At 40.1% G+C, this 15,916-nt stretch overlaps 1 protein-coding gene across 1 annotated transcript; it reads left to right on the top strand.

Annotated features, from left to right (window-relative positions):
• The first annotated feature begins 543 nt into the window (after positions 1–543).
• Positions 544–15,562, top strand: DHRS7 (dehydrogenase/reductase 7). Its single transcript, XM_032482136.1, has 7 exons — positions 544–826; positions 6,167–6,319; positions 7,992–8,098; positions 8,558–8,797; positions 11,145–11,267; positions 12,480–12,695; positions 15,338–15,562. Exons 1-7 carry the CDS (start codon positions 694–696, stop codon positions 15,383–15,385), a joined length of 1,020 nt encoding a protein of 339 aa, XP_032338027.1. The 5' UTR covers positions 544–693; the 3' UTR covers positions 15,386–15,562.
• The last annotated feature ends 354 nt before the right edge of the window (positions 15,563–15,916 follow it).

Here is a 15,916-nt window from a genome sequence, read left to right as displayed (position 1 = left end):
ATGGCTCCTAGCACTTCACTCAACATCCGTGTGAATCTGCACTTACTCACTCAGCAGTGAGGCAAGGGTCACCAGCAAAGTGTTTTCCAAATGTGGGTGGACAATCCCACTCAGCCATTGGGTTAAATCGGTGGGGGAGGGGGGTGGAAAACAAATGGATGGTTTGTTGGGTTCATTTAGCTAAAGAAGGAAAGATAAGAAGGGGGAGGAGGAGGAGGAGGCCGAATTCATAGGTTGGAATATTTGCTCTTTCTCTTGACACAAGAGCTTTGAAGGCTCTATGTCCTCAAGACAACTGTTAAAGAATCGTTCTTGATGTCACAAATGCTGTGACTACTGTACCAACAGAAGCATCGCCAAGTACTTGGCATCTATGCCGTCTGTTCTTACTGCAATCCTTTACTGGGCGCCCAAGCAGATGAGACCTGGGCAGCGATCCCGGGGCTCGCCGCTGGGCCGGCATTCCCCACGCCCTATGGGCAGAGCGCTGCCCGGGGGCGGCTACCGGCCGGGTGGTGCGGGTCCGGCCGCGCCAGGCCGCTCCTCCTCCCACGAGCCTGCTCTCGGGGCGGGCCCGGGCGCGGCCGGGCGGGGCAGCGGCGCTGATGCACGAGCTCTGCCGCGGGGCTGAGAGGCGGTCAGTCGGCCGGTGGGTCCGTAAGTCTTTCGCGGAGCCCGGCGCGCGTGGCCGCTATGAGCTGGGAGTTGCTGCTATGGCTGCTGGCGCTGGGCACGCTGCTCGCGCTCGTGGTGCAGCTGCTGCGCTTCCTGCGGGCCGACGGCGACCTCACCCTGCTGTGGGCCGAGTGGCAGGGGCGACGCCCAGGTGAGGACCCGCAGCCGCCTCTCCGGAGTGGGAGGCCGGGCTCCGTGCGGTCCGATTTCCGCTGCTTCCGCGGCTCTCCGAGTGGCGCGGAGCTTCCGGGCGGCGCTTTCCCGGGGGTGGGGGCGCTGTGGATGCGGGAGGAAAGGGCCGGGGCCAGGCGGGGCGAGTCTGCCTCTTGTCTTCTGCCCTCGTCCAAATGGACTCGCGGGGTTGCCAAACTAGGAGAGCGCTGGAATCGGCGGGGGCGCCCTCAGGTTTCCGAATCCCGTTCCCAGGGATTCTGATGGAGGGTCGGTGGACAATGCTTTGAGAAACAGCGCATTTGTAAAGGAGCTTCCTTTTGAAGACTAGAGCTCGGTTTTTCTACTTCCTGTTGTTATTTATCGTCCACTTCACACTGTACTCAGAGTTGTAAAATCCGAGATAATCCAGTCACCCACATACCTGCCTTCTCACTGGGCTGAAAGTATAACCCTAGATAGAACTGGGTTGGCGTTCTGCCTGGAGCAAGATTATTGGTATAATAAAGGGCGTTCTGCCTATCTCACTTTTCTGTGTGCTCTATTTAATATTTAATGGTCTTTTACTAAACGCATTCTATGTGCTAAGCAGTGTGCTCGGCTCTTTTCACACATGAACCCTTAACAATGATTCTTGTAAAGCAGGCATTATTAATGTTATTCTCCAGACAGGGAAACTAATGTTCAGAGAAATTCAGTGGCCTACCCAGCGCTAGGCTTTGGATTCACAAGGGCTGGGGGGAAGTGGGGTTTCCCTGGGCCTGGTTTCCTGTGTGAAAATATGCAAGTCATGTGAGGAGGTTTGCTTGGAAGCGATAGCTAATATGCTTTAAAAATGGGGCCCGGGAAGTAAGGGGGGGACCATATTGCTTCCATGGGGGTGAAAATTCATTCTTGGGGACCGGAAAAAACCTTAGATAGTACATTGTTTTCTGCCCCTCCAAAGCTCAACTCTACCTGACAAAATGTTATTCGTTAGTATTTCATTTTTCTTCCTCGGGTTTTTGGGGTATAGTGTGTGCAGCGCTGATGTTGAGTTCATAGAAAGTATATTACACATATACAAAGTCAACACCGCAAAACTATGGCAAATGGAGGGCAGTGACTGCCAGACTTTTCTCTCGGTCCTTTGCTCCATCGCAGCAGGTGGAGTGCATATGCCTGTTGGCTGCTTTGTGGATGTTTGTGGTTGATCCTCAGTGCTTTTGTGTTAACTTGGACTGTGAGAATTGTATACAAATAGTTTATAATTTATTAGTCTAGAAAACTTATTTCACCCATTACATCAAGTGCTGGAAAGGAAAAATGTTGACAATATCTAGCAGCTAGTTAAATTAAAAGTCATTTTTACATATCAAGCAAAAGTTACAAGTTAAGATAATTTTTAAGAACTTTAATTTTTTCAATTTTACTTTCACTGGAAAAATAAAATTTTTGAAGGTTTTTTTTAATATGTTTGATTACTTTGCCATTATTAGTATGTAGTTATATAATTTGCTAATTTATATCTGTAATATGATATATTACAGATTAAGTAAATACAAGTTATTCAGCAAATACAGGTACAAAGTTAAATGTTAATAGCTTTTACATTTTACTTTAACTTTTAACTTATTTTTTAAATTTCACCATTCTTAAAACCTGCATTGAGTGAAGAGTAAACCTAATAGAACTTCTTTTATGTATAAAGCACAGATAGATACATGTAAATACAAAAACAGATACACAGTGTATCTGTGGAATTGAAATTTCATGGGGGAGTTATTAGGGAAAAAAAATGACTCAAAAGACTCCTAGGGACTGAGGGGTGAGGGTGATAATAAAAAAAAATTAAAGGAACATGAAGACAGACTCAAGTTTCCAAAAGAGCTCAGACTGGAAAGATGGGCAGACTCTGTCAAGGTTAGAAAAAAATTATCCTCCTTTTCTTCTCTATAGGTTTGTTATTTTTTTGTCACTTGAAAAAATGGACAATATACTCACATAAGGCAAATTTTAAAAATACAAAAGGCTATACTGTGACAAGTAAAGCTCTTTCCCACCCTTGTCCCCCTACCACCCAGTATGCCTCTTTGGAGACAACCACCATTTCCTCCTGCCTTTTATGTATCGTCCTGGAGAAATTCTCTGCCTTTCCAAGCACGTATCTCACATGGTGAAATTTAAGAGTGACTAATTTTAGGTATTGCATGTAGATCCAGAAAAAATCCATGGCACCAGTCCAGAGTAGGAAAAGTCTTAACAGCCGCACATGTGAGGAAAACTCAGATTTTAGTTGACAGTCACCTCAATATGAGTCAACTGTGTAGTGAGGTGCCAGAAAAGATGAGGCAAGCCTGGGAGACGTGTAGGGTCTGATGGCACAAACTGCAAACAACAACAGATGTCTTGAATACCTGCTTGTTCATGCTGGCCTCTGTGCTGGGCACTGGGGAACATCAGTGACCGACCCAGCCACTCTCTGAGTCCTCACGGAGCCCCCCTTCTGGGGGACAAGGGAGCTGATAAGTCATGTCAGCCACTCTGAACTGTCCGGACCCCATGGGAATCCTGTGTCCTGCTCTGGCCAGCTCCCTTCACTAGGAACATTGACCAACTGGAGCTTGTGCAGAGGGTGTGAGCAGAAGAGTGAGGAAACTGGATGCCATGTCATCTGAGGGAAGGTAGCAGACACTGGAGGTGTTTACTTAGCCTTAAAGAAGCAAGAGATGAATGGACTTAGGGAGGACATAACAGTTGTTGTCAAGTAGATGAGGGACTGTCTTGTGCAAGACAAGCTTGACTTATTCATCCTGATACTACCGCAAGGCAGAAACAGCTGCTGGTCCGTGGAAGTTAAAGGTATAGCACATTAGTATAAGAAAGAATCGTTGAAGCCCTTGAGTGATTAGACTTGTCCAAAGAAGGAGCAGGGGCCTCAAAGATAAGCAGCTTCCTCTTGCTGTGAGGAAATTAAGCAGAGACTAGGCAACAGCTTGAGGGGAGAATTTTCAAACTAGGTTGGAGATTGAACTGCAAATTTCCTTCCAACTCAGAATCTGCTTTCAGAGGACTTTGGTTAGGGGAGGGGGGCGTTATGTACTCCAGATTCTGTAGACTTGGTGAACAAAAGCTGGAGCTAGGTAAAAAAGTTTTCTTCTCCATCGTGGGAAGAAGGGTGGCAGAACTGCAGGGGTACTAAAGTAAAAGTGAGCCTGGGGCTTTCATTGTTGTATTTAAATAATACTTGCATATTGGTGTACAAATGAAGAAATCTTTGTTCTATGCTGGTTAGTAAATAGTTACAAATTAATATTCACCATGGAGCCTGCGTTTTGAAGAACTTTGGAATAATGAGTGGTTAGTGAATGGCTGAATATACATTCTGCTATTGCTAGTAAAGTCCTTCAGGAAAGTTGTTCAGTACACAGAAGTACCAAAGATGGTAGGAAAGCATTGTAGCCTGGACACAGAATTTGGGATGTTTCTGTCCTTAGTTCAGATGTTTACATGAAACCTTCTTCCTGAGGACACATTGCTTTTTCTAGAGTGGCTAAGAAACAGTTGGGTTTTAAAATATTGATCATATTAAAATGTGGGCACGATAAAGCTAGTGTTCAGAGTGTGGGCTTTGGAGCCTCACGTCCCTGCTCTGCCAGGGTTCCTGGGTGTTTATTTACCGTGATTTATGGAGTCCTTTCTCTATTCCAGTTTCTGTACGAGGCTCTGTGGACACAGTAATGAACAAGGAAAACAGAGGGAATTTACAGGCTAGTTATGTAAATGAATCTCTGTGAACCTCAGTTTCCTTTTTTATAAAGTTGAGGTAATTCCTGTTTCACCGGGTTCTTGTGAGTTTTAATAAGGTAATGCCTTTAAGCTCATAGGAAGCATTGAACAAATGTTAAACCATTATAGTTAGTAACCCCATTGTCTCTGGCTGGAGAAATTAGAACACACGTTATTGACTGAATGTTTTTTGCTGGCAAAAAGTCCGTTTGTTTAACAAGCTTAGCAACAGTTACAGTTGACATTTTATTAGGTGTGTGTCAGACACTGCTCTGAGTGCTTTACATGTTTTGGGTCATTTTTCTCAACAGTCCTATGAAGGAGCTGTGGAAAATGAAGGCACTGAGTTCTCACATGGGAGCATTTCACTGCTGTCTGTGACACAGCTGAGATCTGAACCCTGGCAGTTCCAGTGCTTGTGCTGTTAACCCAACAGTCAGGTTTTAGAATTGTTTGACTAAAACAGCAACTTGGTTTCCTGACTTTAACTTTTATGATCTAAAATCAGTGTGTTAAATAATACCTTGTTTGTTATTTTTGATAAATAACACACATTTCAATAATTCAGGCACACTGGAACGTTGTACCACAGTGACTTTCTATGAATTCACATGGACACTGGCTAGCATGTCCTGCGGTGCAAATACGTTTTTCATTGGAGAATAAACCACCCATCATTGCTTTATTACTGTAACATTTTTATAGTCTTTAACAAGAACATACTTGGGCAAGCAGAGTACAACATTTCATCTCTCTGTCATATGCATTTCATCTTTCCTCAGATGAAAGCTCAGGCATTTGGGGAGCACTTTTACAAAATGACCTTTCATTGATAGGTATCAGATATGATTGATAAATGAAGAAAACATGACTTTAAAAATCCGAGATGATTCCTCCATACCCCAGAGGAGAATTTGGCATATTCAGATACATCATCAATACCTCCATTGCAAGAAGTTGGAGCAGTACAGCTGAAAACTAGATGAGAATTTTAGTGGTCATCTTGTCTGAATCCTTCATTTATGGATAAGGAAAGTGAGACAGTGAGTCCAGATTCTTAGCCTTACTTTCCTCCATCAAAAAAATAGATAATCAGAGCTTTAGAGTCAGGCCATGGAGTTATAAAGCTTACCTTGAAGTAAAGTCTAGAAAACTCACTAAGCGTCTAGAATATACAAAATAATGTGTTGATCACTGTTATCAATATAATTTGTATTCATGCTTTTTTTTTTTACCTAGGTAGAACGTGTTTTCCCAGGGTATTTAATTGAAAAAAATTTTATATCACTTTATTGAGGTATGATTGTCATATAAGAACACCTGTCCATATTTAATGTATACAACTGGACGAGTCTGGGAATAAGTATACACCTGTGAGACCATCACTACAATCAAGGCTGTAAACATAGGATATTTACATTTTTAAGCTCCACACATTATGTCTTCATATTCAGTGATTTTGTTTAAAACTTTTTTTTTCGGTTAATCTTTGATTTACAGATGTAACCCACAGTTTATTTTCTCCTCTCAATCCCCGCCCCTTTTCCAACAGAATGGGAGCTGACTGATGTGGTGGTATGGGTGACTGGCGCATCAAGTGGCATTGGTGAGGAGCTGGCTTACCAGCTGTCTAAACTAGGAGTTTCTCTTGTGCTCTCAGCCAGAAGAGCACACGAGCTGGAAAGGGTGAAAAGAAGATGCCTTGGTAAGTAAATCTAAAATAGCAGCAGGGATTCCTACAAGTACATCAGAATCCAAAGTCCAAAATCTGAGAATTTTAGGGGGGGGATTCTTCTGGGAAGTACACTTGGGTTCCAAATGCTCCAAGTGCTTTGACCCAAATCCTCTTCCTTTTGTCGTCTCTTAGCTTCCCTGGCCTTTGCCTTCTCTTTTTCTGCCCCTTTCTACTGTTTTTGGTACTGGTTCTTGCCATTAAGGAGTGGCCATCAATTCTCTCAAATGCTGGTGGATTTTTAGTGACCAAATAAATGTCTTATATTTTCATCTTAGAGGAAGAACAGTGTGGTTCTTACGTATGACATACGTGTAACCACAGAAATTTAATTAGAAAAGATCCTTACTCATTTTGCTAAAATGTCAGATACTAAAGTCCTATGGGATGGTATAAGATTTTTGTTATAAACGATGAAAGAACAGGAATGGAATTAAGTTTGGAATAAAACTTGAGATCATACTTTTTCATATATATAGGACAACAGGGTTTTTGTCTGTCTCTTTGGATTTTGGTGTAGTTATGTTCACATTGAAAGTAGCCCCAAGTAGTTATTCCCCATGGGACATTTAGTATCTAAGCTGAAATAATTTTGAGTTTTCCAGCAGACTTTTTTTTTTTTTTTTTTTGGTCATCTACCTGTCATTCTTTAAATATCTTTTTTTCACTTTGCTGATGGAACTAACCACCCAGAAATAGAGAGTTAGTTGCCACATTGCCTCCTTCACGGTATTGCTTTCAAAAGCCCCTTGTGTTTTTGCACTGGGCCACTTCTTATGGCAGTTGCTCATCCACTGTTGAGACTTGCGCTGGCAGAAATGAACCATAACAGCTTTCTTAGCTGGAAGAAGGCTGCTTTCCTTTTATCTGTCAGATCATTGGTGCAAACTATGCTATTTCTTTTAAAACAGTTCATGTTTCACAATTTACTCCTTTGCCTATAAAGCCTTTACACCACGTATGTTTTTCTCTACTTGCTTGTTTCTCTTATTGAAACACAACCTTGTTGTATTTCAAGGTTAGAATCCAAAAAGATTATTTTCTATTCTTTGGATGAATAGAAATAGAAAAGGGGCATTACAGTCCAACATATTTCTTGGTTGGGAATTTCAGGATTATGTCCTTTTCCGTCTTTGCCTCCTGGAATCCTTAGCCTCTGGAAGGAAGCTTCTAGGTGTCATGCAGCTGGAGGACTCTGAACTTCTTACTGATTTTCAGCATAAATTGTTTCTGTTTTTTAGTGTGTTATGTAAAAAAGCAACTAATTTGTGAACCTGTCATGAAGCAGATATACCTCTATACTTCTAAAGAAATTGCTCTAAAATTTCTGCTTTTTTTTTTTTTTTAGCTTGGAGTATGATACTGATTTCTTCTAGAGTCTGTTCTGTTAGACTGTATCGTTCAAGGTGAAGAGAGCCCTTCTACTTCCCATGTACCCAGCTAGCTCGCTGTCTGATAAGATGTTGCCATATCACCACCCATTTTCCTCTTGGTTAGTGAGAGAACCTCATCCACAGAGCCACCCAGAATTGAGTCCATTGCCAAATCTGGTTGTAGGGTGGGTGTTAGACTCAATGTAAGTAGTAAGGAGCTTAAGTGAACTATCATGTGACTTCCACATTAATTTTTAAGTGTCTTTATTCAGAGAATGGCAATTTGAAAGGAAAAGATATACTTGTTTTGCCCCTTGACCTGGCTGACAGAAGTTCCCATGAAGAGGCTACCAAAACGGTTCTCCAGGAGTTTGGGAAAGTAAGTAACATTTTGACTGGGTAAATCTTGCTCTGAAGTAGCTACAAAAGAGATTCCCATCTGTGGTGCTACCATTAAAAGGGCTTTAGGTAAATGGGTTCATGCAGTGAGATCAAGGCCAATGAGTTGGGCCTCAATCTCCGAGTCTGTGGCTTTATGTAATTAGTACTTAACAAATACTAACGCCTCCTCTGTGTAGTAAAAAGAAGCTAAAAATTCACTGTGCCTTCTATTTTTGTGACACTTACTACTTTCCATATAAAGTCACTTAAGATAGGATTTAATTCACAGGTGAATTCTAGCTTCCATTTTATCTTTTTTATTGCTGACTTCTGGAAATATACCAGTCTGTTCCATTGATTCATCACATTAACAACATAACCAACTATTCCTAGGAATTCCATCAATCTATCTATAGGTCATCCCTAAAGTGCCCCTTTTCTGATTTTCTTTAACTAGATCGACATTCTGGTCAACAATGGTGGAGTATCCCAGCGTTCTTTGTTTATGGACACCAACGTGGATGTCTACAAGGAGCTAATAGAGATTAACTACTTAGGGACCGTGTCCTTGACAAAGTGTGTTCTGCCTCACATGATTGAGAGGAAGCAAGGAAAGATTGTTATTGTCAATAGCCTCCTGGGTATTATATCTGTGCCCCTTTCTGGTGGATATTGTGCCAGCAAACATGCTCTTCGGGTAAGGCTGCCAAAACTCAACTCTGATAGAACTGACCTGAATGTGTATATGGGGGATTTGGCCATGACTGAAAGAGGTCATTGGAACTGGGTAGGGATGTAGGGAGACAGAAAGACCCAAGGAGACCTTGGATAGAAGATGTCCCCGGAAGATGCTGAAAAAAGACTTGAGCCTCACATGCCTCTTCTTAATTGAACAGACATGTATTGAGCACCTACATTGTTGTACTGCAACAGATCCTGGGGATGTAAAGATGATAAGATATGGTCCCTGCCCTCAAGAAGCATATAGGCTAGTTGGCATGTCACCCTTTACCTTATCCTCATTTCTGCCACACCTTCATGGCAAATTTGGGGTCTACCCCTTGTTTCTTCTACAAACACTTGTCCTCCCCATTTCTGTGATTTTTTTCCTTCCCCATTATTGTTGTTTATTTTACCTGAATTTCTAAATATACATGCATGTCAGAGGTAGGAATTGCCCACTGGATGATTAGTCCTCAGCTTCATATCCCTCCTGGGTCTAGCCTGGACTCTATTTACCCTGGTTTCATTGTAAGAAGAAAATCTAGTTAAGGCAGAGGCTAGGAGAAAGCTTGATTGGGTTGCATAACTGATGAGATGTAAATATTAGAAATGAACGAATTTTTAATGTTGGCTTATGAATGGATATGAAGAAATGTTACTATACTGGTATGGAACAAATTAAATCATAAGGCCAATAGGAGGAGAATAGTGAAAGACACAAGATTTATAATTAATGCTGTCGAAGGTCACTTTAAGTAGAATGTTTCACGGTTGGCATAATGAGATGCAATAGCTGAATGGTCATCACAGTTTCATGAAACTTTGAAGCTTTGGTTCCTTAGGGTCCTCTTTCCTCTGTGAAGAGCAGACAGTTGCAGAGAGTGGTGAAATGAAATGCTGCACGGATGATTTCCTCATATTTGGTAATGAGGTATCAGTCGCTTCCTGCAGAGCAGTTGGGCAAGTCTTAGGCAGGCAGATGACAGAAGGTGGCCACCCCATCTCTTTGGCACCAAGTATCTCATAAGACCTGCAGGATGCTTTCAGTCAAACACCATATGAGTTGTCTGGCCTGCCCTCCCAGGACTCAGTTTTATTACTGGATTTGATTATGTGATACCATGTGGCAGGTTGAGACTCTAGTTATATCAGTAGTTGAACACTGAAACCAGGAGTTTCTTTTTGAAGAGCACATTTCCTTTCTTGATGCCCAGCAAGCTAGGGAGTGAACTTGTCATTGAAAAGTTTACAGACTATGCTACATGTGATTTCAGACAAGGAGAGGTTTTAGCGTCTGCTGTATTGGCTTTCATGGGGTCCTCTCCCCTCTTTTGCTATAGAGGAGCAGAGGGTTAAGGGTACAGGAGTGCATTCATTTATGAAGCCTTTTTCTCTGTCCATCTGAGTCAGGCACAGTATTACTCTCTGACAGCATGAACCCTCACAGGCCCTGTGTTTATTTGCACTAAGGGCTGGTAACTGTTTAAAGTTATTGGATCATAAATGAATGTACCCTGGGTTAGCTATTTGGGCTTTTGAAAGTTAACTCAGCTTACAACAATGTAGTCTTGAAATGTTTCCTGATTTAGGAGAAGAGATGAGGGGAAGCAGATGTTCACTCCCTATTTGGTTTAGAAATGGCCAGTATCTTTAAAGTCTAGGAGGTCTAGCTTGTTTTTACAAAAGTTATTGAGTAAGCAATCATATTACATTTTTAAATAGCTATGTACTCTCTTACTACCCCTAAAAGATAAATCTTTGCTGAAACTAATGGTCTGTTAAAACAGTAACTAAAAAAGTTGAACTCTATCCTCTATGATAGTTTCTGTTAAGTACTTATCTCCTCTGTCTCCCCCATCTGCACTTTAGGACACTTTGAGGGATGAAAAAAAAAAAAAAAAACCCAGCCTCAGTGATGCTCAGTGGAGAGCATGCAGCCTTTTTGCAATGGGGAGCAAGGGACTGGGTGAGAGGGTGCATCAGAATCTCCAGGGGTAGTCTCTCGCTTATCCAGTGCTTGCCTACCATAAAAATGACTGATGGCACAAGCCACCACTGCCAACAGGGGCGAACCATTCATACCAGGAAAGAGCTGAGAAGGCCTGTTCTAGATTGCCTCCAGTATTACAGTTAAAAATGCCTCATCTTGCATAATTACATTTCCTGTCCTTTACTCAAGCATTTCAGAACATATTTTGATAATGTGCTGCCATTGTCCTTCATAAAAAGTTGAAGTTGAAGTAATTTCATGCTAATAGTAAACATGAGATTTGTGTCTGTATTGAATTTTATTTGCCCTTTTTTTGGTTTTTGCCTGTTAGGGTTTTTTTAGTACCCTCCAAATGGAGCTTGACGCCTACCCAGGTGTAACAGTTTCTAACATTTGCCCAGGACCTGTGATATCAAATATTGTGAAGAATTCTCTAACTGGAGAAGTCACAAAGGTAAACATTTCTAGTTGGAGAATAATTTGAATGCTTTAGTAATTACATACTGGTGTTATCACTATGCCTCAGAGTTTTCATGTTAGAATTGCTTATGAATTACTTACAAAACTTAACTCATAGCATTAGGAAATGTCTTGATGTTAGCTGATAGTGCTTTGGCATCCAGTTTTAATAAAAGCTAAAGTTACTGAGATACTGCTTATAGGTAATCCACTATTATGGGGGCTATCTATATTTTAAAAGCCAAGTTTCTATCAATTAACAAATTATAGCAAAACTTAAAGGTTCGGTGTGGCTGAATTTTGGTACGTTAAATCTTACTGGGATTTTAAAGCTGGAATATGAAGGAGCTTAGAAGAAGCCTTGTCAAACTGTGGTAATTTTAGGTTAGCCTCACCCAGTGCTTCTCTCAGCTCTCAGATTACATATAAGTGATCTATCAAATGAATAGTAAATGTCTCATGAAGAATCTAGTATCACTCAACAATATAAAATCCCTCTAAAGATCATGAAATTTTCCTTCTTCTCCATTAATACCTATTTATACTGAGACATACATCTGCATATGCTTCTATGTAAATGTTTACAGAAAATTTACATTTTCACATTTTCTGTGGAGGTGCTATGGTAAAACAGAATAAGAACTCTATTATAGCAATCAAGGAACTTGGAATATAGATTTGGTTACCACTAAGTGATCTGTGTGAGCACAGATAAGTCACTGCCTTTCTGGGCCTTCATTTATTTATTTGTAGAATGGAAGTAGATTAACTAGAATGGCAGTACCAGATTTGTTCAATACCAAGAAACCACATTTATCTTCTTCCTCCATTTCATCCACCACGGACTCCATGTTTTATAGAATTTCCTTTGCTAAATGTATTAATAATTTGTTTAAAATTTTTTATTATTAAAGTGACATAGTTATCATTCAGATGGTATAATTCTAACTAAAAGCAAAGAACCTTTATATTTTAGTTAGCCTGCACAGTCTTATCTGGTTAAGTCTGTGAATTCCCTCATGCTTTTTGAAATACTACAAACAGCTTATAGACAGCCATTCGAACCTATGGGGACTCCTAAGGGGCATGAGGCTGCATTAAGGGGGTCACTCAACTAGATGTCCTCTGGGTCCTTTCTAGCTTAAAAGTTCTGTGAAATGCCTTGGATAAATAGTCACCACTCACTAATTTTTAAAAATTTTCTTAGACTCTGGGCAGTGAGGCAGACCAGTCCCACAAGATGGCAACCAGTCGCTGTGTACGGCTCATGTTAATATGCATGGCCAATGACTTGAAAGAAGTTTGGATCGCAGAGCAGCCTTTTCTGTTAATGGCATATTTGTGGCAATATATGCCAACCTGGGCCTGGTGGCTAACCAACAAATTAGGGAAGAAAAGGATTGAGAACTTTAAGAGTGGTGTGGTAAGACCAATTTATACATTTTAAAAAAACCTATCAATCGTGTAGGAAAGTATGAAATTTTCTAGTGCTTAAACACTTTTCTTACTAACCCCTCACCAACCTCATGGTATGAATACAAAAGGTATAAAAAGGTTTCCATCCCCCAAGCATAACTGTTGGTTTACTATAAATTGCTACTGGTTTTGGGAAAAGTTTTCTACAAGGTAAAATCAAACCAAAGATTGCTATTTTTTTCTTCTACACTTACTGTTTGGCCAGTGTTTGTGCCAAAATGCACTTTCTCCACCATTTCTCCCCACTAACTCCTATGCATCCTACAAGTCTCAGCATCTTACAAGTGTCACCTCCTTGGGTTGATACCTGGCCTCCCCTCTCCTTTCTCCCCAACTGGGTGAACCTCAGCCTTCTGCTTACTTCTGTCAAAGCACTTGCCACACTATTAAAAGAGATGTACTCTCATGTGTAGTACTGGTTCAACCTTTTCCCAGAAGTACTTTGCACATCTGAGGTGCCTATGTCCATGTCTAAGAAGATATGCTGATCATTCTTTCAACACTCATTCTCACCGAAAAGTGAGGAATGTTATAAACTCTGAGAAAACTGTGGCCATCAAAAGAGTTTAATGAATAAACAGCACAGGAAACATAAGTTAAGCCAAAAATTATAAACATGATTATGTGAAGAAAGGTTATTTCTGTGGCTGGTTTTTACTGTTAAAGTATTTCTTTCAATGATCACTAACTTTCTTTAGAAATGTTAGTAGGGACTGTATATAAAGAAAATTATAAAATAGGATCATACCATTTGTATCATTTTATAACCTACCACTATTTAAGCAATCACAAATTGTTAGATGTTAAATATGTTCCAACTTTTTGTAGGACAGTGAAAATGAATTAGTCAAAAAAGCAAAAAACAAAACAAAATGCTTCAAGAGATTAAAGGTTATAAAACTCTCATGATGCACTCATGTGTCTAGAGCTTGAAAAATCAAAGGGGATAATTCTTTTTCAACCAACTTATAATAAGGACCAGTTTGCTTTGGTAATGTTGGGACTTGGTACTGTGGGATGGTTCTAAAGGTAGGGCTTCATCAAATATTACATCTGTGTTTGAAATTTGAAGGATAGCAGATATAGTGGCACTGTGCCTAGTGATGGGTAAGAGTTGAGAGGGAAAGGCCACTTTACTAGGGAAGTGACCCAGCATCCTGGTAAAGAGCATGCAGCCTAGTGCCAGGCTACACCAGCTCTACCCCATACTTGTCCCATGCAAGTTAATTCTTGTAAGTCAATCTCCCCATCTACAAAATAGAGATTAACAATGTTAATAGCGTCTAGTCATAGGATTGTTATGGGGATTAAATGAGTTAGTATGTGGAAAGCTCTTGAAACATACCATGCAGTGTTATGCTTATTAAGGTAGTAGCTGTTAATGCTTTTGTTTTGATGGCAGCAGGATATTCAGTGAACAGATAGCAAAGGTCAAAGAGTTAAATTATATGGCAGAGAGAGAATACATGATAGAATTAATTGTTTCAGAAGGGAAGGAAGAACCAGGGGCTAGAGTTTCAGTCCCACTGTAGAAGTTGTTGTTCTTTCGGGAATGTCCATAAGGTTATTTTGTTTTGTTTACAAAATACCTACCTCTAAAATATAAACATCACTCAGTAAAAGGCATTTGATTCTATCTAACATTTGCTAAAAATGATGACCTCTCTCTCCCTACCAATATCTTTAAAATGTTGCTTATTACATAGTCTTACTGCTTTATCACTCTAGGATAAACTGGGCATCCTTTTATTTCTCAGAACTATTTCTGAGATATACCTCATTCTTTACACAAAACTCTAGAAACTTCTAAAAGTTTTTCCTCACTTCTTTAAATTCAGTTCTCTCCTCCCTGCTTCTTTCCTCGCCACTGTTATTTTCTATTGTACATATCCATCTTCTTAGATTTGTTTATAAGCATCTAAGTTAAGAGAATGCCAGTATTAACCCAAATTAAATGTACTTGTTGATAATACTTGAATTTGTTTCTGTCTTTTAGGCTAGGAACAGTATGTCTGGAACTTTGTTTTGATGAATTTTTATTAATTTTAGGGATCAAGAACAATAGCTGCATTGAACTTCGTGTTATAATTTATTGCCTTATCTAGTGCAAATTCTTGCAAGTGGTAAATGCATATCTTCCCACATGAAATGTCACCTCTTCGGGATTATTGAGTTGCCTTGTTTTACTCTTGAAGCAATATACTAAAAGTTCACAAGTCATTTTAGAGTTATCTGTCAAATATTTCAATTCTAAATACTCTGACTTATTCTTTGTATTTATTAAGGCAAGTCGGTGTGGGTATGACATGCTGATCCAGAAGAGAAATGATAGATTTCAGCATTTATGAACTAGCATAAGCAGATGCTAACCAACGATGGAGGAAACAGTGATGCTAACTAAGCCCATTAGAAAAATTTTTGTGTAGATGTAGAATTTTGGCTGATTTTTATTCTTATTTAAGCTCTTGACCAGGTTTTATAAGGATTCTCAACAGTGAATCATAATGATAGAGCTCCTCAAAGCAGAAGGAATCAATCATCAGGACTGGAGGAGAGGGACTGACTCATGTTTCTGCCACTCTGTTACAGGATGCGGATTCTTCTTATTTTAAAATATGGAAGCCAAAACATGACTGAAGGAGTATTTGCATTTTTTAAGCCACTGGAGAGAAATGGAAAACATGATAACAGTGATCTTCTTATACACTGAAAACTAACTTGTGATTTTTACTTCTTAATAGACACAACTTTCAATATGTAGTAAATAACAAAAGATTGCCATGAGTCTTGCAATAAAGATATAAGCAGATATGATATTCTTGGATAAAAGAGCATTTTTAACATACTCTAGCATATACGCCTAAAACCTAGGCTAGGAGAATGCTAACCAAAGAATTACAGTAATCCATTTAACATAAATGCATGGACTATTACAGGAAGCAGAGTGCTGGGTAATGGGCAGATACAAAGAAGTATCTGAAATGGTCCTGCCTCCAAGGTGCTTACAGTCTCTCAGAAGAGTACAGATACAAATGACTATAATTCGAAGCAGTTGGTAGGACTCATAGCAGTCATAATTTATTAAAAACCTATTGTATGTCATTTGCTGTACTGAGGTGCTTATTGCTCCTAACAGCCCTCTAAGGTAGGTGGTATTATCCACCTTTA

The sequence above is a fragment of the Camelus ferus genome, chromosome 6 (assembly GCF_009834535.1).
Source record: "Camelus ferus isolate YT-003-E chromosome 6, BCGSAC_Cfer_1.0, whole genome shotgun sequence".
NCBI lineage: Eukaryota > Metazoa > Chordata > Mammalia > Artiodactyla > Camelidae > Camelus > Camelus ferus.
The sequence above is the reverse complement of the archived record's forward strand: the minus strand, read 5'-3'. Positions and strand labels throughout refer to the sequence as shown.

Bases quoted from the DNA above. Each gene is read 5' to 3' on its own strand.
- DHRS7 (XM_032482136.1), top strand. From the start codon at position 694: ATGAGCTGGGAGTTGCTGCTATGGCTGCTGGCGCTGGGCACGCTGCTC. The intron at 6,320-7,991 runs GTAAGTAAATCT...GTCTTTATTCAG, and splicing joins GGTGAAAAGAAGATGCCTTG to AGAATGGCAATTTGAAAGGA. The intron at 12,696-15,337 runs GTAAGACCAATT...ACTCTGTTACAG, and splicing joins AGAACTTTAAGAGTGGTGTG to GATGCGGATTCTTCTTATTT.